The sequence below is a fragment of the Leopardus geoffroyi genome, chromosome D3 (assembly GCF_018350155.1).
Source record: "Leopardus geoffroyi isolate Oge1 chromosome D3, O.geoffroyi_Oge1_pat1.0, whole genome shotgun sequence".
Classification (NCBI taxonomy): domain Eukaryota; kingdom Metazoa; phylum Chordata; class Mammalia; order Carnivora; family Felidae; genus Leopardus; species Leopardus geoffroyi.
The window spans coordinates 25,011,430-25,029,891 of NC_059339.1; the positions used below are offsets into that span (position 1 = coordinate 25,011,430).

General features: G+C 56.3%; 1 protein-coding gene across 3 annotated transcripts in view; it reads left to right on the top strand.

The window, feature by feature from the left end:
* The first annotated feature begins 51 nt into the window (after positions 1 to 51).
* The window catches only part of MN1 (MN1 proto-oncogene, transcriptional regulator), a 48,326-nt gene continuing 29,915 nt past the window's right edge, over positions 52 to 18,462 (top strand). For 2 of the 3 annotated variants that reach the window (XM_045459738.1, XM_045459739.1), the window contains exon 1: positions 52 to 5,067. In XM_045459738.1, coding sequence (XP_045315694.1) covers positions 1,269 to 5,067 — 3,799 coding nt within the window. In that variant the 5' untranslated portion in view covers positions 52 to 1,268. Of the gene's footprint in view, positions 5,068 to 8,223; positions 8,343 to 18,462 lie in introns of those variants that run through there. The other variant, XM_045459740.1, reaches the window with a different exon arrangement.

Consider the following 18,462-nt stretch of genomic DNA (forward strand, 5'->3'; position numbering starts at 1 on the left):
TCGGGCTGCGCTGATTGGTGCAAATGTAATGGCTGAAATTGATTGCTGAAATGCAAAACTTGTTGCTGCTTCTCCCGGCGCTGGGCGAGAGGCAGACACCGAGAGGGGAGCCGAGACCCTCGGAACGCCCCACGCAGAGCCCCCCCGCCAGCCAGGAGAGGGGTGCACGGACCCCCCCAGGATTGCCCCCGCCCCCCCATTCCGGGCTCGTAGAGCGTAGCCGGAACGCCTCAGCCCGCTCGCCCAGCGTGGCCCCCCAACCCGCGTACGCCCCCCTCCTCGGGTCCGAGGGGGACTCGCGAAGCACCTCGGAGCGGAGGCGCGGAACCCGAGACTCGGAGCGACCCAACCTCTCGTCTCGCTGCCCGCCCGCGCCTGGAACCGGGCGCGGAGACCCCTTCGAACTCAGAGACCGAATAGAAGAGGACAGAAGCGGCAGGCGCGGACGTGGCCGCGAAGCGGCGCGCCAGGGTGCAGAGCACCCGCCGCGGAGCAGGGGGAACCGCGCCTTCCCTCAAACCTCGGCTCGGACCCCGGGCGCCCGCCGCCTCCCCAGCCCCGCTTCGCCCTCGGCTCAGGGCCCGCACCCGTGATGCCGAGCCGAGCGTCCGGCCCTCCGACCCGCTGAAGAAACAGTAGCAGCTTGCTCGGGGCCGACGGAGACTGTGCGAGCGGATCGTGCTTGGCGGAGGCTTGGGCTGCGGAGCGCGGGGACTCCGGGGGGCGGGGGGGCGGGGAGGGACTGCTCTGTCCATGCCCGGGCGCCAGCCACGGCTTTGAAGGGTCTCCTTGCTCGGCCCCTTAGCAGCTCCGCCACGGACTCCAGGAGGCTTCGGGAGACGTCCTGGGGCTTCCCACCCGACCCCGATCGGACTTAAGAAGGTGATCGCTCCGCTCTCCCTTCCTCCTTCCCGCCTCCTTCCCCCCCACTTAACTTTTTGTCTCCACTCGCCCGCAGCTCCGTCCCCTCCGCGCAAACCCACCCGCGTCTGTGCCAACTGCCGGGGCATGGGCCCCCCAGCACGGCTCCTGGAGGCCTCGCGGCACTGCAAGATGTGAGAGGCCCGGGTCCGGCAGAGCCAGAGCTTCGGGAGAGGAGCTATAGCCCCCAGCCTCCACACGCAAGCGAGGCGGCCGTGCGCACTGCGCCCCCGCGGTGCTGAGCGTCCCGGAGCGCCCAACCCTGGGCCGGAACGTTTAGCTGGCCGGAGGCGCGCCGCGGAGAGCAGGCTGTCATGCCCTATTGATCCCCCCGCCCCCCGCCAAGTATGTTTGGGCTGGACCAATTCGAGCCCCAGATCAACAGCAGGAACGCTGGCCAGGGCGAAAGGAACTTTAACGAGGCCGGACTAAGCATGAATGCCCACTTCAAGGCCCCGGCTTTCCACGCGGGGGGACCCCCTGGCCCCGTGGACCCTGCCATGAGCGCGCTGGGCGAGCCCCCGATCTTGAGCATGAACATGGAGCCTTACGGCTTCCACGCGCGTGGTCACTCGGAGTTGCACGCGGGGGGGCTGCAGGCACAGCCGGTGCACGGATTCTTTGGAGGCCAGCAGCCGCACCACGGCCACCCGGGAGGCCACCACCCCCATCAACATCACCCCCACTTTGGGGGCAACTTCGGCGGTCCGGACCCAGGGGCCTCATGCCTGCACGGGGGTCGCCTACTTGGCTACGGGGGCGCCGCCGCCGGCCTGGGCAGCCAGCCGCCCTTCGCTGAGGGTTATGACCACATGGCGGAGAGCCAGGGGCCGGAGAGCTTCGGCCCGCAGAGACCCGGGAACCTCCCGGACTTCCACAGTTCGGGCGCCTCGGGCCATGCGGTGCCTGCCCCATGCTTGCCGCTGGACCAGAGCCCTAACCGAGCCGCCTCCTTTCACGGCCTGCCCGCCTCCAGCGGCTCCGATTCCCACAGTCTGGAGCCCCGAAGGGTGGCGAACCAAGGAGCCGTCGACTCGCTGGAATACAATTACCCTGGCGAGGCGCCCTCGGGACATTTCGACATGTTTTCGCCCTCCGATTCCGAAGGGCAGCTGCCTCATTATGCGGCGGGTCGCCAGGTTCCCGGGGGCTCCTTCCCCGGTGCCTCGGCCATGCCCAGAGCTGCAGGCATGGTGGGCTTGTCCAAAATGCACGCCCAGCAGCAGCAGCAGCAGCAGCAGCAGCAGCAACAGCAGCAGCAGCAGCAGCAGCAACAGCAACAGCAGCAGCAGCAGCAACAGCAACAGCAGCAGCAGCAGCAGCACGGCGTGTTCTTTGAGAGATTCGGCGGGGCCCGCAAGATGCCGGTGGGTTTGGAGCCGGGAGTAGGCTCCAGGCACCCGTTAATGCAGCCTCCCCAGCAGGCCCCGCCACCCCCTCAGCAGCAGCCCCCGCAGCAGCCGCAGCAGCCTCCGCCGCCGCCGCCGCAGCAGCCGCCGCCACCCGGGCTTCTGGTCCGACAAAATTCGTGCCCGCCGGCGCTCCCGCGGCCCCAGCAGGGCGAGGCGGGCACGCCCAGCGGCGGCCTGCAGGACGGGGGCCCCATGCTGCCCAGTCAGCACGCACAGTTCGAGTATCCCATCCACCGGCTGGAGAACCGGAGCATGCACCCTTATTCGGAGCCTGTGTTCAACATGCAGCACCCCCCTCCCCAGCAGGCGCCCAACCAGCGGCTGCAGCATTTCGACGCGCCCCCCTACATGAACGTGGCCAAGAGGCCGCGCTTTGACTTCCCGGGCAGCGCGGGAGTGGACCGCTGTGCTTCGTGGAACGGCAGCATGCCCAACGGCGCTTTGGACAACCACCTCTCGCCCTCCGCCTATTCGGGCCTCCCCGGCGAGTTCACGCCGCCCGTGCCCGACAGCTTTCCCTCAGGGCCACCCCTGCAGCATCCGGCCCCGGACCACCAGTCCCTGCAGCAGCAGCAACAGCAGCAGCAACAGCAGCAGCAGCAGCAACAGCAGCAGCGCCAAAACGCGGCCCTCATGATTAAGCAGATGGCGTCGCGGAATCAGCAGCAGCGGCTGCGCCAGCCGAACCTGGCTCAGCTAGGCCACCCCGGGGACGTGGGCCAGGGCGGCCTGGTACACAGTGGCCCGGTGGGCGGCTTGGCCCAGCCGAACTTTGAGCGCGAAAGCGCGGGCGCGGGGCGCCTGGGCACTTTCGAGCAGCAGGCGCCTCACTTGGCGCAGGAGAGCGCGTGGTTCCCAGGGCCGCACCCGCCGCCGGGTGACCTGCTGCCCCGCAGGCTGGGCGGCTCTGGCCTGCCGGCTGACTGCGGCCCGCACGACCCCGGCCTGGCGCCGCCCCCTCCCCCCGGCGGCTCCGGAGTGCTGTTCCGTGGCCCTCTGCAGGAGCCGCTGAGGATGCCCGGAGAGGGCCACGTGCCCGCGCTGCCCTCCCCCGGCCTGCAGTTCGGGGGCAGCCTGGCCGGCCTGGGCCAACTGCAGTCGCCCGGGGCTGGGGTGGGACTGCCCAGCGCTCCCTCCGAGCGCAGGCCCCCGCCGCCGGATTTCACAGCACCGGCGCTCGGGGGCCAGCCTGGCTTCCCGTTCAGCGCGGCGAACCGGCAGGCCACGCCACACAGCGGCCCGGGCGTGAACTCGCCCCCGAGCGCGGGCGGGGGCGGGGGAGGCACGGGCGGCGGCAGCGGAGGGGGCGCCTACCCGCCGCAGCCCGATTTCCAGCCCAGCCAGCGCACCTCGGCCAGTAAGCTGGGCGCGCTGTCGCTGGGCTCCTTCAACAAGCCCAGCTCCAAGGACAACCTGTTCGGCCAGAGCTGCCTGGCCGCACTCTCCACCGCCTGCCAGAACATGATCGCCAGCCTCGGGGCCCCCAACCTCAACGTGACCTTCAACAAGAAGAACCCGCCCGAGGGCAAGAGGAAACTGAGCCAGAACGAGACCGACGGCGCGGCTGTGGCCGGCAACCCGGGCTCGGATTACTTCCCGGGGGGGACCACCCCTGGGGCCCCAGGGCCTGGAGGCCCGTCGGGGACTAGTAACAGTGGCTCCAAAGCCTCGGGGCCGCCCAACCCGCCCGCCCAGGGGGACGGCACGAGCCTCTCCCCAAACTACACCCTGGAATCAACATCCGGGAACGACGGCAAGCCGGTCCCCGGGGGCGGCGGCCGGGGACGGGGTCGAAGAAAAAGGGACAGTGGTCACGTGAGCCCCGGGACCTTCTTCGACAAGTACTCGGCCGCGCCAGACAGCGGGGGCGCGCCTGGGGTGAGCCCAGGGCAGCAGCAGGCGCCAGGCGCAGCCGTCGGGGGAAGCTCCACGAGCGAGGCTCGCGGGGCTCCAACGCCTCACGAGAAAGCGCTCACGTCGCCGTCGTGGGGGAAGGGGGCCGAGTTGCTCCTGGGGGACCAGTCGGACCTCATGGCTTCCCTGGACGGCGGGGCCAAGTCGGACGGGAGTTCCCCGCACGTGGGCGAGTTTGCCTCGGACGAGGTGAGCACGAGCTACGCCAACGAGGACGAGGTGTCGTCCAGCTCCGACAACCCCCCAGCCCTGGCCAAAGCGAGTAGGAGCCCCCTGGTGACAGGCTCGCCCAAACTCCCTCCCCGTGGGGTGGGCGCTGGGGAACACGGACCTAAGGCGCCCCCGCCCCCGCTCGGCCTGGGCATCATGTCTACCTCTACCTCCACCCCTGACAGCTACGGCGGGGGCGCGGGCCATCCCGGCACGCCGGGCCTGGAGCAGGTCCGGACCCCCACGAGCAGCAGCGGTGCGCCACCCCCCGACGAGATCCACCCCCTGGAGATCCTCCAGGCGCAGATCCAGCTACAGAGGCAGCAGTTCAGCATCTCTGAGGACCAGCCCCTGGGGCTCAAGGGTGGCAAGAAGGCGGAGTGTGCCGTTGGGTCCTCGGGCGCGCAGAATGGCGACAGCGAGCTGGGCAGCTGCTGCTCCGAGGCGGTCAAGAGCGCCATGAGCACCATCGACCTGGACTCCCTGATGGCAGAGCACAGCGCCACCTGGTACATGCCCGCTGACAAGGCCTTGGCGGACGGCGCGGACGACGACAAGACGCTGGCACCTTGGGAGAAGGCCAAACCCCAGAACCCCAACAGCAAAGAAGGTATATGCGATTGTTCCCTCCTCGGCTCCCCCAGACCCATCCCCACCCCCCACTGCAGGCCTCAGCCTCCGCCTTGAATGCTCCATCCAAGGGGACCATCCCCTGGGGCTGCGGAGGGCACAGGGCCCTCTTAGTGCCCAGCCCGGGGCTGGATACCCTTCCTTTGGGTACAGCAAGGGCTCTGTGGGCAGATCCCCCACTTGCCCCTCCCCCCAACCTCCAGGCGTTGCTGGGTAGATTCTAGGTACACACTCAAGTGGGGACTTAGATGGCAGCCCTTTGGGGATTATCTTAAAGTCCCTTCACCAACTCTTAGCTGAGCTGCTCGGTGGTGCTCAGGCCACTAGGCAGGCCCCTTTCCTTTCACACCAAGACCCCTCCTCACCCTCCTCATTTGGGCCGCTTCTACTTTGTAGGAATTGCGTGCCTCTCCCCTGCCCCCCCCCCCTCCTTCCTGGTAGGATACCTGGGAAGTTGTGTGAATACCTTCCCACCTTTTCCTAGTCACCCAGAGCCTCCAGCTTGAGGCTGTGTATGCCAGCATCTTTAGGGGGGAAAAAAAAAAAGTTACCAGAGCTGGCGTCAGCAGCATCACTCAGAGGCAACGCCTAATTTGACATTTGTTCCTAATGAATAGCTGTTTTGTCTCTTCTTAACTATTAGAGTTGCATTAGAAACCTGGAGACCTGTCTGGTGGTGGGAGGCAGGCCCGCTTTCCCTGGGCATCTCCTTGATATTTGGTTGGGGGGGGGGTGCTGGGGCCGGGGTGGGGTCTGCTTGGCTCAGCCAGGGCATCATTTGTGTAGGGGGGATGTGGGTATATATTCTTAAGACACAAAGGACCCGCATTTGTCAATATCTCTCCAGGCTTTGGTGACAGATGTCTGGTCCCAGCTCGTGTTTGCAATCTGAGCGCAGCCTCCCCACCAGGCCCGGGGTTGGAGGGGGGGGTGGGGGTTAGTAAATGGACCTCCACTGCAGTTAAAGTACTAACAGGTTTGTTTTGTTTTGTTTTGTTTTGTTTTGAACCAAAAGAGGACCGGACTGCAGTAGATAACCATTTTGTTTTAATGAGGCCTTCCCCCCCACCCCCCACAGATAATTGCTTCTTAAAATTAGGTAACATCCTCATTCCCTCTCCCCCCATCCGCACTTTTTCTTTTAAGCCCCAGTTGCCTCTCCTGGGTTTCACCAGGCCCAATATTACTGTGGAGGCCGGGCCAGCCGCTGCCGATAGAACCCTCTGCCTTTAAAACCCGCGGCCCCAGATTCTTGCTCTCTCTTAGAGTTCTCTTCCTCGGTGTTGGTGTGCCTGGTCCTCCCGACCCTGGGTTTAAGGTGGCCGGCAGGTTTTAGGAGGGACAGGGGGAGGGGAAGCGCGTGCAGAGTTGGGTGGCTCGGGGAACTCGGGGCTTTCACCTCGCCGTCCCGGGGAGCTTTCCCGCTTAGGTTTTTCTAATTCATGAATGCGGCCTCGCGGCTTTTCTCTTTGTTCGCCTCCTGCCCAGCCCGGGACGCCGCTCTCTCATTTGAAGCTGGGTGTTTAGCATGCACAGCAGACGCCGAGGCTAGCATCAGCATTCTCCAGGCTTCTCCTAGGCAAGGCCATAAATTGGTTAGTTTGGGACCCTCCGCTTCTGCTCCCTGTTTCTCCCCCCCCCTTCCTTTTTAAAATGGAGTTGGACACCGCACCCTGCATGCCCAGGGCCGCCTCCCCCACCCACCCCGTCTCTTTTATTTTCTTGTACACAACATCTCGATCCTACCTCCCGATGGATGGATCGATAGCTGGTTAGCACAAATCCCAGCCCCTGTCACTTCTACCTGGCTGGGCCTGGCTGCCCCTCCCCCTCCCCGTCCTCCCCTCCCCCCTCTCCCCCCTCTCCCAGTAATTAAGAACATATTGGCCAAAATAGGGGTGAGAAAAGTTTTTTAAAAACCCCTGATTCTGAGAATTAGTGAAGAAAAACCAGTAGCTGGTGGCCTTCGAGTCTTCTGAAGGGCCTCCAGTAGACCAGGAGAAGAGGAATTGAGTGGTTTTAAGATTTTTTTTTTTTAAGGTGTCACAGAGCCCTCTCTTCCCAGCCCAACTAATCTTCCTTTCCAGGAAAAAAAAAAAAAAAAAAAAGAAAGAAAAAAAACCAGAATGCGGGCTGTGCACGAAGAAATGTCACTAAAGATACGTTTTGTTTTGTTTGTTTCATTATCACAGTCAGAGGAGCGAAAATATTTTTTTGGAAACAGATGCTAGGCACTTTAGGGTTGATTTCCCCTGTAAGCTAACCGCAGCCCTCCCCTGCACGCAGAGGGGGACTTCCTTCAGGGACCGGGCTGCGGGGCTGGCCTCCTTAGCAGCATAGGCAGGGACAGCCACTTGACCTCCTTTGTTTTCCACTCTGTGATGTGGGAAGGACAGTTTCCTAGATAAAGCCCCGAATTGAGGTCACTCGCAGCTTCTGCAGCCTTGGGGCTGCTAGTTAAGGCTTTATAAGGTATCTGCATCTGATTCCTGCTCCCTTCCCGGTAGTAAATAAGGATGATTAAACTTTTCATTATGATAACACCCCGTGGCTCCATCTGCACATGCTGTATAAATAGGTACACAGAGCCTTCAACAGGCCCCCGAGTCCCCTGGCTGGAAATCCGAGTGAAGTGTGCCACTTCAAAATAGAGTCGAAGAAGAATTTTTAAAGTAAAACGTTCTGCTTCCCCTTAAACACATGCCTGTGGGCCCGTCAGCCGTGAGGCAGGGTGTCCGGCAGCTTTGAATACACCTTCTGGAGGTTCCGGCCCCGGGCAAAGACCTTCCCTTGCCACCCCCTCTCGGGCAAAGCCCGTTTTGGCAATGATATTTTATTTTGTCACGCCGTAAAACACGCCAGTACTAATGTGATTAAATATTAACACCGTTTCTGAAATTCTTCGCTCCGATGACAAAATGCTCGTCGGTATTTAACGAAATGATCTGTGCTGGGATTGGAGAGGACGAATAAGTCTTCAGAACTGCACAAGCCGTGGAGTCAGTGGGACGTGCCCAGATTGTCTTATGGGGTCTAGATGTCCTTCAGAGGGGAGGGAACCCAAGTGGCCAGTTGTAGTTCTGGCAAAGTCCAGGCCAGGATCACGTGTGATTAGGATTTTTTTTTTTTCTACCAGGTAAGCGAGTTTCTCCAAATGACGCTTCTCCCGACTTCTTCACCCGCCAAACAACTTTTATAATAATGAAACTCTGCATCTCATCTTGAGGTTCTGTTTGCACAAAGTTGGGGTGGGGGAAGGGTGAGGTTGTGCAGAGGGGCGGGGGGGGGGGGTGGGGAAGAGAAAAAAAGCCAGCTTGAGTTCGGGATCTATTCAGACATCTGTTATATCAGTGAGGATTACATGAATTTGAGACTAGTTTGCAACATCGTCTACCTATCCTTGTAATAGGTGTGTGGCTATTGGAGGAATTCCAAAACAGAGGAGGAGGGAAAAAAAAGCCCCGAGAGATTGCAGATAAAGGGAATTAAGTCTGAAAAAAGTACGTTCACCCCCTCCGGGCCCTGAAACGATTTTCAAAACTTGAGTTAACCGTATTCTGTGATAAGTGTATCCCTGCCAAACTTCCACTCCATTGCTTGCTCTCTGTCCTGAAATCCGGAGTCGTCTCAAAACGTTCCTTCACACACACTGAAATAGGAGAGGGCTTCATGTATGCTTGTGCATGCAATCCTGCCCTTTTTGGAAGTATGATCTTTTTACAGTGATGCGGGAGAAATTTTTGGAATTTCATGCTTCTCTCAGCGTGCCGGTCGGACAGCAGTAAGCAGGGTTGAGAAATAGTAGGCAGGCAGGATCTGGACACTGAGTTTTCTTAGACATGGAGCAGGCTGGGGCGGGTGGGGGGCGGGGGGAGGAGGGAGGTCCTAGGGCTGTTTCCTGAGTCGTTTCCCCCACTGCCCACAGCGTGGAGAGAATTTTCTAGGCTCACTCAGACTTGTTTTGGGAAGGCAAGGCTCCTTGCCTTCCCATTTCCCTGCGAAATCACCCAGCACGGGTTGCATGCCTTCATGTGACTTTTGCGCCTCCGGAAGATGTAACCCAAAACTTCGCAGGTGTTAATCAGGGGTAATGTAAACAGATAGGAGCCCCCTTTGTGCAGCTGACTTTCCAGCCAGCTTGCTCCCCGGCTAGTCCGGGACATTCTACTACTGTTCTTTGGTGCTTGTTTAATATTTCATGGCTGTAATAAACCTGTCTTCTCTGCCCGCCTCCCGACATAAAACCCCAACATAGCACACACATCTGCAATTATGCATTTCTACTAAATATTAATAAAGGACAAGGATTTTTTAAGGGTTTGAAGCTTATCGGTGTTGAACTTGTTGTGGTTTCCACCGCTGGGTTTTTCTGGCTGTTTTGATTTTAAATAGCCACTGCCTTCTGATCTATACCAGAGACCTCTGTTCTTTTTCCATGTGTGTATCTGTACCTGTAAGTATATAAATGTATACGGTTTTTGTAGATTGAAGGGTTTTCCTCAAGGATAGCTTTCTTTAATATAAATTCATTTAGATTTCTTGTGAGGCCCTTCAGACCGGAAGTAAGGGACTGTTGAAATGTACTTCTATTTTATTGAAGTTTCTAGGAAGGGAGCGAGGGCTGGTTAATCTAATATCTCTTTCTAGCAATGAAATTCTATGATTCCTGATACGATTTTGTTTGCCTGACAGAGGTATTTAAATTTCCACACAGAGTCTTAATAGGCCCTGAAAATCTTAATAGGTCCTGAAAAATAGATCCTGCCCTTGCCAAGAAGTTACTTGATACCCTCTGCTGATATAAAATATACATCTTTAATAAACAGTCCGGGAGGACCAGGTGAAATTAGAGGAGGGGAAATTCTTCCTACTCTGGCAGGACAAACTTGAGTGTGTCCATGGGATTTTTCACAGGCTCTCCTGAACCCACTCCACGCTGGAAGATTTAGCAAAATCACCTTTTTCTCCGCTTGGCCGACAATCACATAGGGTCGTGTTCTTTGCCCCGGGAGTGATCTGCTCTGCCAAAGGCATTCAGGAGATAAATACTCCTAGTAAGGAACACCGTATTTACCTCTGTTTGGTTAATTTCAGAGAATAAAAAGCTATAGCTTTTATGTCACAGGATCAAATGTCCGGGGACGGGGAGTGTGCAGGGGGCCAGTAGGCCTCCCAGCAAATTGCAGCATAAACCCCCAAACCTTCTGATGTCGGAGGGGACCTGGGTCTGTCCGGCGGGGATGGAGGGAGGGCAGGCCCTGTAACCGGTGGGGGTACCTCTGTCCTTCCGTCTCTGTCCCCCTGTTTGTTCCAGCCAAATATTCAGCCTGGAGGGTCTGGAATAACCGGCTTCATCATTTTGACTCAAGTCGGGATTGTGACTTGCCGAGCGGTGTGTTTGTTTTAGGACGGTGTCTATTTTTAGGCCCGACTTGGGTGGACAGATTTGAGTGTGGGTTTTGATTGCTGGTGGCGGAGATGTTGGTATATACATGAGTGCGTGATTGAGAAGAGAGACATTTGGTGGAAAATTTTCAAGTTTCCTCACCTTCTCGGACACACGGAAGCCAAAGGAAGTGGTCCGGGGGCTGGCTCGAAAGAGTGTGGCGAGGTGGGTGTCGGGTCTGGGCCTGCCTGTGGCCCATGAGAGGAAAGCAAGGCCCCGTGCAATTCAACATGTAAAGGAGCCCCCCCCTTCCTTCCCCCACGCGCCCCCCCCCAGCACACGCACATATACATATGCATGGCCAAGTGTATCTCCATCAAATCATCCAGCCACTCCAGTTTTCCCTTAATCTGCTTTCCCAAGGCAAGTGGACAAAGTTGCTAAACCTTCAGTCTCAATGGCGTCAGCTGACAGGTTCTGATTCTGTAAAGGACTGAATGAGCACAAGTCCTAAAAATAGACAGAGGATTTTGAAGATCCTAATTATGAAATCTCGGCCTCCCAGGCCTCCTGGGCTGTGGGTGACTTTGATCTGGAGTATTTCGGTAGCAGACGCACATCGCCCCTTGCTGGGTTGTGTGCGTGAGCGTGTGTGTGTGGAGGTGTCTGTCTGGCTGAGTTCAGCTAACCCCACTCTCCAGCCGGGAGACGAATCTTTGAATCAGTGCCCACCACCCACCCCCCTCCCCCTCCCAGTTGTGGGAAGCGGATGCTGCTTCTCATTTATGGAAATTCCTCTCCTTTATTGTAATCTTTTGGTACCAACGTGGAGGAGACGACGCTGGGCTTTCGAATTAGTCACGGCCTTGCCTTCGGGGACCCTCTGTGTCTCGATGCACGACGGCTCAGCTGACCGTCCCCAACTCCACGCCATGCGGGCCCTGAGGAACTGCAGGGGACCCAAAGGAAGAGATGATTTGGGGACCCCGGCACATTGTGCCCGATTGGGTTGCCCAGCGAGGAGGTGGCCCGGATCGTGTTCTGCCGCCTTGCCGCAGCGTGACCGCAGGCAGGGACACACGGCCCCAGCAGGGCAACCGGTTACCTCAGGGTGTGAGTGAGGAGGGACGTTTGAGGGACGGCATTCTCACGGGGTACAATCCTTACAGGACGCCGAGGCCCGCTTTGTCTGCTGGCCTGCATTTTAATCAGTGGCCTCCAAGGTTTGGGAAGCAGATGAAGGGTCTGCTCCCAACATGGTGTTTGCCGAGAAAGGACACAGGAGAGGAAGCAGGGAAGGAATTGCTACGGGTCCCCCCTCCCCCGTACCTTGAAATCTGAGGGGCTCTTTCGGGTTCTTGATGGCTTTGAGCTTTGGTCCGACGAGGCCACATTGGACTGGCAGCGCCCCTCCCCCCCCCCCCCCCCCCCGGCTCCCGTACCTACCGAGTGGGGGTCCGTCCTAGCTATGATGTCCCAAATTCTCATTCTCCCTCTTGGCTGAGAAAACAGGTAGGTTTTCATAATCACCGCTTCCTTGCAAAGCTGGATCCGAGGGAGAACTTTATAGCGATCATGTGCGTAATCCTTTCACGATTTATCCATCATCTTACGGACCCAAATGCCCTTTTAAACATAAAAGCAATTGAGTTTAACACTTTGGAGGTCTGAGTGTATTCGCAGTAACCGATTGGCTCTCTCTGAAGGCGCATCTGACGTGGAATAGATTTGTCCCCCAAAAGGGGAAGACCCTCAACAAACACCCTAACACAGGCTCACCTTGTGACCAAGCAGGTTGGTGGTGGTCTGCTCTTTAAAGCTCAGCGCTCCAGAGACCTCAGCCTAATGGCTACTGGGATCCACTGGCCGACCCTGAAGCCTCGGTCTCTGTCTCCTTTCCCACCTTCTCCCTCTCTGTGCAAGATCTTGGGCTCCTCGTGAAATGTTTGGCCCTGGGATCCCCAACCTTTCAGCGGCCCCTGGCTTTCGGGGTTGCAGGCTGACTCATCTGTGCCAGTGTTTGGTTTTGCCTTAGGAAATGTGTCAGAGAGTGGTTCAGGGAGACAGGGAGACCCTTTGGCAGAGACCTATTTGGGGCCCATTGCTGTGGACTTCTTTGGGAAGTCGAGTGCTTTAAAGACCGCCCCCCTCCTCCTCACCCCCACCGCCCCGGGAGGGAGGGAACCAGGTCTTGCTTTTATCCTGCATGTCTCAAAAAAAAACAAAAAACAAAAACCAAAAAAAACCCCAAAACGATCTCCACGGTTAGTCAGAAATAGACGGCGATTGTCAGACTTTGGAGGAAGCGTGGACTAACTTTGGTCCTGAGGCACTCGGCAACCCCTGTCTGCCCCATTTCCCCCTGCCGGCAGCCGGTCTGGTGAGAACCGAGCGGCTCGTAGATCGTAGATCGATTCTGAGGATTTAAAATTAGGTTTCCCTTTTTCTCGCTGGTAATAATTTAACAAGTGTCGGGGCACCAAGATTTAATTTGATCATAAAGGTTGGGTCCAGAGGGTCTCTGGGCCAACACGGGCTCAGGCCTTTCTGACGCAGCTGGCTTTGCATGGCGTGCCCCCGAGTTGAGCGAGGGCCCCGGTGTGGTGTCCCTGCTTGTATTTGGGAGCTCCTGGAACGTGAGGTGACAGTTAATGAGTGAACCCCTCCACACACACTTTCACACACATGCGCACGGGCACACACACACACACACACACACACACGCACACACATATCCATTGCTCCCTGTGCTTCCAGTCATCCAGGGCAGGGTAGGGTGTCAAAAAGATATGACCCTTTTCAGTTACCGTGGAGCAGTGTTTTCAAACGCCCTTGGATCTTGGAACACAAGCATTGTCGAATGATTGGCAACGACCACCAGGAGTAAAATACTTCTGAGGGACCATCTTATGATCAGAGAGGGGGCGGGGAGTCCGAAGAAAACATAGCCTGCTTTGAAATCTCCTAAGCTCAGCCTTCCTGCGAAAGCGAGGGTTGGTTGGGAACTCACAGAGAAGTAAGTGGGTGCTGCCCTGTCTGCGTGGGCTGTCGGAAGAGTCCTTTTGCAAATGTTAGGACCCGAGAGGCCTGATATGTATATCCTTGCTCTCTTTGCCTAGGAGTTGGAAGGCGAGAGAAAAACATCCCTCGGTGGGAAGCCTGGATGGAGGTTGGGGTGCGGTTAATTTTCTCAGAGAGGGTAGTTAGACGGGTGGGTGGAGCGGGGAGAAGTGGGTCCGTACGAGTCGAAATGTTATTTACCGATACTTGGGATTCAGGAGTGCAGAATAATTTGTCAGTGTGAAAGTCATTCCCAGAACACTTCCTGGGTGAGTCTGGGGGTGACTGAATTGCTCGGGGGCCGTCGTTGGCCATCACAAAAGCACACAAAGTTCCTGGTTTGAGCCTCCACATGGACCCAGATTTTGGGGGAGAATCTAGATGTGGGATCCAGCACGAGACTGGTGACCGAAATGGTGGGTCTCTTAGCAATCAGAGCCCGGTTTCCGTTAGGGAGTGGCTGAGGCAGGCACACGGGGGTGGGGGGCAGAGGACGAAGACCCAGACGGACACTGGGTGGGTCAAGCCCTTGTAAAGTGCCTGTGGCCACCTTCTGCAGAGGAGTTGACCCCATGTGGCCCCCTACAGATGCACGGAGTTTCGCAGAGGGGCCTAGACCTTTCCATTAAAGAGGGACGATGGGGGTGGGGAAAAAGGAGTGACCTTTCCCCTGGTGACCCCATAAGGTGACCACTGAGGCTTTCTTCCCAGCACCCAGCCCCTTTGGGGATAACCTTGCCTTTCACAGACCTCGCAGGCAGGCCCCAACTGCCTGGAAACGCAGGCAGCGCCCTCCTACACAATGTATATTTTTTTCCTTTTTCTGAATGGTAGGCAAAAAGGGAAGGCAAGTCAGTTGAATTCAGCAGGAGGAAGATTTCCCTGACTCCAGATAAGCCAAGTGGGGAAGGGAGCCGCAGAGATTCGGGTCTCCTTTTTCTTCCTCTTCCGGAGGGAGACCCACGGTCCAGCCATCAGCAGTCTTTAATGCTTTTGTAGCAAGGCCTAATTGGCTCAAAACAAATTGACCATTTTCGTCCCCTGCAATGTAACTTTTGGTGGTTGTTTAGTATTTGAGGGAACGGAGGCTGTAGACCAAAATTTGGCTTTTTTAAACACGAGCAATTTCACGATCCTTATGCCGTGACTATTTCTAAATTGTCTGGGCATAAAGCTTTGGATGCCTTTTGCCGGTTTCTGCTTGTGCACACACACACACACACACACACACACACACACACACAGGCCTGAGAAGTCTTAATAAGAAATGAACAAGTAAATGGTTTTTTTCCCCCCAAGAAGAAGCTCATACAAAGTTTTGGCTCCTTTCAGTTTTAAGTAGAGGCTTACTGATCTCCGTGTGGTCAATTTTTGCCGAATTTGTAATCCTGTCAGGCCTCCGGGAGAGGCATGATTAATTTACTTGTACATTTCACTATTTTGGGTCGGTTTAGTTAATAAGCATTTATTTTGTGCTCAGTGTGGAAAGCATTTTGCTGGGATTATAATTGTGGGTGCGTGTGCGCGGGGGCCCCGCTCCCCAAGACGGAGCAGAGAACCCCGGTGACAATTCCCACCACCTCCCCAGGATAGGAAGAGAGGGCGAGTGGCCCGTTCAGCCATCACTTGTGGGGTGGTGGGAAGCGGAGGGAGAAAAAGCCCAGTTGTCCAGCAAACCCAGCCTCCCGGAGCCTTGGAGACACGGGTTTCCTCCTGGTGCCTTGGTCCCTGGAAAGTTTTTGAGCATTACTTCTGTTAATTGCCTGGGAGCTGAGTCCTGCCATGGAGAAGACTGACGAATCGTAAACCTTTTTGGAGCGCCCTCCATGCTGCTTCCTTGACAAATGGAGCTGCTGGGGGTGTGCGCGCGCGTAACTTTTGGAGAAATGCATGGCTTGACTTCCAAAGAAGGAAGAAAAAGTATGCATGAGTCTCAAAAGCTGGGACAAGGCAAAACAGAGCCAAACAGCCCTCAGCTTTGGCCTTTCTGATCACTTGAGTCTCAGAAGGGGAGCGTGTGTCCTCTTGATGGTGAGGGCTCTTCGGCAGGGCGGCTCGGGGTACCCCCCTCTTCCTCCCTGGGCTCCCCACAGCCTTCCCGGCTCTCTGCTTCCAGATGATGGGTTAAAATTCCACTTCCCTTTTTATTTGTTTTTTAAAAGACGGGTTTCGGCCATCACAGTTTTAGAGCGAATGATTTCCTGCCCCCCCCTCCGCCCGCCCCCGCCAAGACCCCATTTGCTTAATTCCTTGTACATCGGTTTCCACCGAGGGCGTTGCCTTTGCGGAACGAGGGCAGGACAGGAGTATTTTCGGCGTGGAGCCAGCCCGAAATGAACCTGAGTCGCCGAGGAAACAGGCATTTGGAGAGATGAGGATACAATTTCTTTTTTTATGTGGGCCCGTTAAAGTCTAATGGACATTGGTGCCTGGCCTTAAATTTGGAGAGGGTCTTTATCTAACCCTTAAAACTAGAGTCGTTTCCTGTAATTACGACACCCCAGGCTAGACCACTAAATCTTCCAGAAGCTCATCTGGAAGATGGTGGTGGGAGGGGGTGGGAGGGATGGAGGGGCACACCTGTTACCTGTATCAGCTATAATTATGCCATTTCTGGACTCCTGCTTTGAAAGGAAGAATTTACGGACCCAGCAAAGCCGGAAGAGAGCGGCCCGAGGCGTTCTGGCTCCTGGCAGTGAAATCACAGCCACCGCCCCGCCACCCCCCAGCTCCGTGCCCATCACAGTCCCTACATCTCTTGAATGAATTAATTTAGCTCCCCGACATTTGGTATTAAGTAAGGAGCTATTTTGGGAATCCAAGAGAGAAAGAACTGGAAGACTTTTTTTTTTTTTTTTTAACTGTTTGGAAAAAAGAAAAAGTATTGCATTTTGAAGTTGGGGACGCCTGAACATCCAGGCACGCTGGTGTGGAGGAGGACACGTTTGGTGGGACGTGGCAGGACGTGGCAAAGAGGACTGGCCCCGTCCCTGCTCTGTTTTGCTTTCCTACGCAGGGTTTTTTTTTCCGTTGTTAAGAACGAAGGAGGCCACAACCCCCGAACTCCATGCATTTTGTTTGGAAGCATTGTTTAGATTACTCTCGCTTTTCAAATTGAGAGGAACTTAGTTTAATGGGAAAATAGCAGTATTACTCTCTTGGCGTGTTTGCTTTAGCGTTTAAAAATAGTTTGTTTTCATATCCTGAATTTCATCCTTTCCTTGTTTGCTCGTCTGATGGAAACCCGTGAGAGTCTGTGCGTGTGTGTGCGCGTGTGCGCGCGCGTGCGTGTGTGTGTGCGTGTGTGTGCCTGACACCAGCACACACATCTCTACACACGCAGCCACGCAAATGGTTGCAATCGTGCAGCCAAAGACCCGTTGTGATTTTACAGCTGCCCAAAGGGACCCGGAGCATTTGCTTTTAACTTAAACCATCTTGTCCCCTCTCTCCCCCCACCGGTACCCCACTCCTAACCACCGCCCCCCGCCCTCGGTCTCCCTCAATATTTATTTCTTCCTTCAAAAGGGACTGCCAGGCCTGTTTGCTAAGGTCCCTGTTGGAATAGATTTTCAGGGGTTATGTATTAAATGTGTTTGAGGGTGATTTCAGCCCTCAGCCTGGTCGTCCCAGTACTAATGGTAGCAGGGACCTATTAGAGAGAGGCAAAGAATATTGTAAATGGCTTATGCAGAAAAACCATTTAGATAAAAATGCAATTTTCCCTTCTGCATAGAGTGCGAAGAATTAATAGCACATTCTTTCTAAATGGGTATTTTTATATTATATTTTCCTCCTAATGAAATTCTTTTCCCAAACAGGGGTATGTTTCATTTTAAACTTTAGAGTAAAATTGATCTGTTTTTAAGCCTGCAAAAAAAACTGGTGTCCCGGATTTCAGGAGGCCCCTTCCCTGCTCCCCCTGCACCCAGGATTTTTTGAAGTTAGGTCATGCAGGAAGATGGAGAGAAACGGTGGTTCTGTCACAGGGAGAAGGGCTGGGTTTGCTCACATTTTTTTTTTCCTTCCTTCTTCCTGGGGTGGGTTTTGGGGGGTGGTGTTTGGTGGTTTCCACAAGTACGGAAACTGGTCTTGAAATTCTAGCTGTTCGTGCTGGGCACCCCTCGCCCCCTTACTGCCCTCCCCCCCCTCCCCTCCCCTGGGGAAGTTCCCCAGCATCCTGTCTCCCTGACTCGCAGGTGCTCACTCTCTGCTCCCCAGTATGTGGGGGCTGTGCGAGAGGATGCTCTTAGCCCCCGAGCACACGCTAAGGAGGGGTCCTGTGGGCCAGCTCTCTGCCAGGGCCTGTGTGGCCATTTTGGGGGTGGAGTGAAAATTCAGACCTTCTTAGAAGGCCTGCTTCATGCATTCCAGCAGAAGCTTGCGGCGGCCTCGTTGCGGAAAGTCTTTGAGAGCTATGGTTCTGGCTGCCATCGGCTGGTGTCTGGTGACCCAGTTTTTCCTGCCCGGGTGTGTGCATGTGTGGAGATACTGTGTGGACTTGTGTTGGCAACTTAGACGTGCGGTGTCGCGATAGGTGAACATCTTAAAACACGCGCTTGTAGTTTTCACTGTTGAAACAGCGCTGAGGGGGCGCCTGGGTGGCTCGGTCGGTTGAGCATCCGACACTCGATTTCGGCTCACGGTTCCGTGGGTTCGAGCCCCACATCGTGCCCTGCGCTGACAGTGCGGAGCCTGCATGGGGTTCTCTCTCTCCCTCTCTCTCTGCCTCTCCCTGGCTCTCTCTCTCTCTCAAAATAAATAAGCTTAACAAAATAATAAAAAAAGAAACAGCGCTAAGGGAAACGTTGAGGTAAGATTTTAGACTGGGGAAAGGACTTCTTCCAGTTTTGGGCCCCTTCTCCCAGCCTTTGCCAGCTGAGATAGCCAAGGCCCAGAGAGGGCAAGCAACCTGGCCATGGTCACACA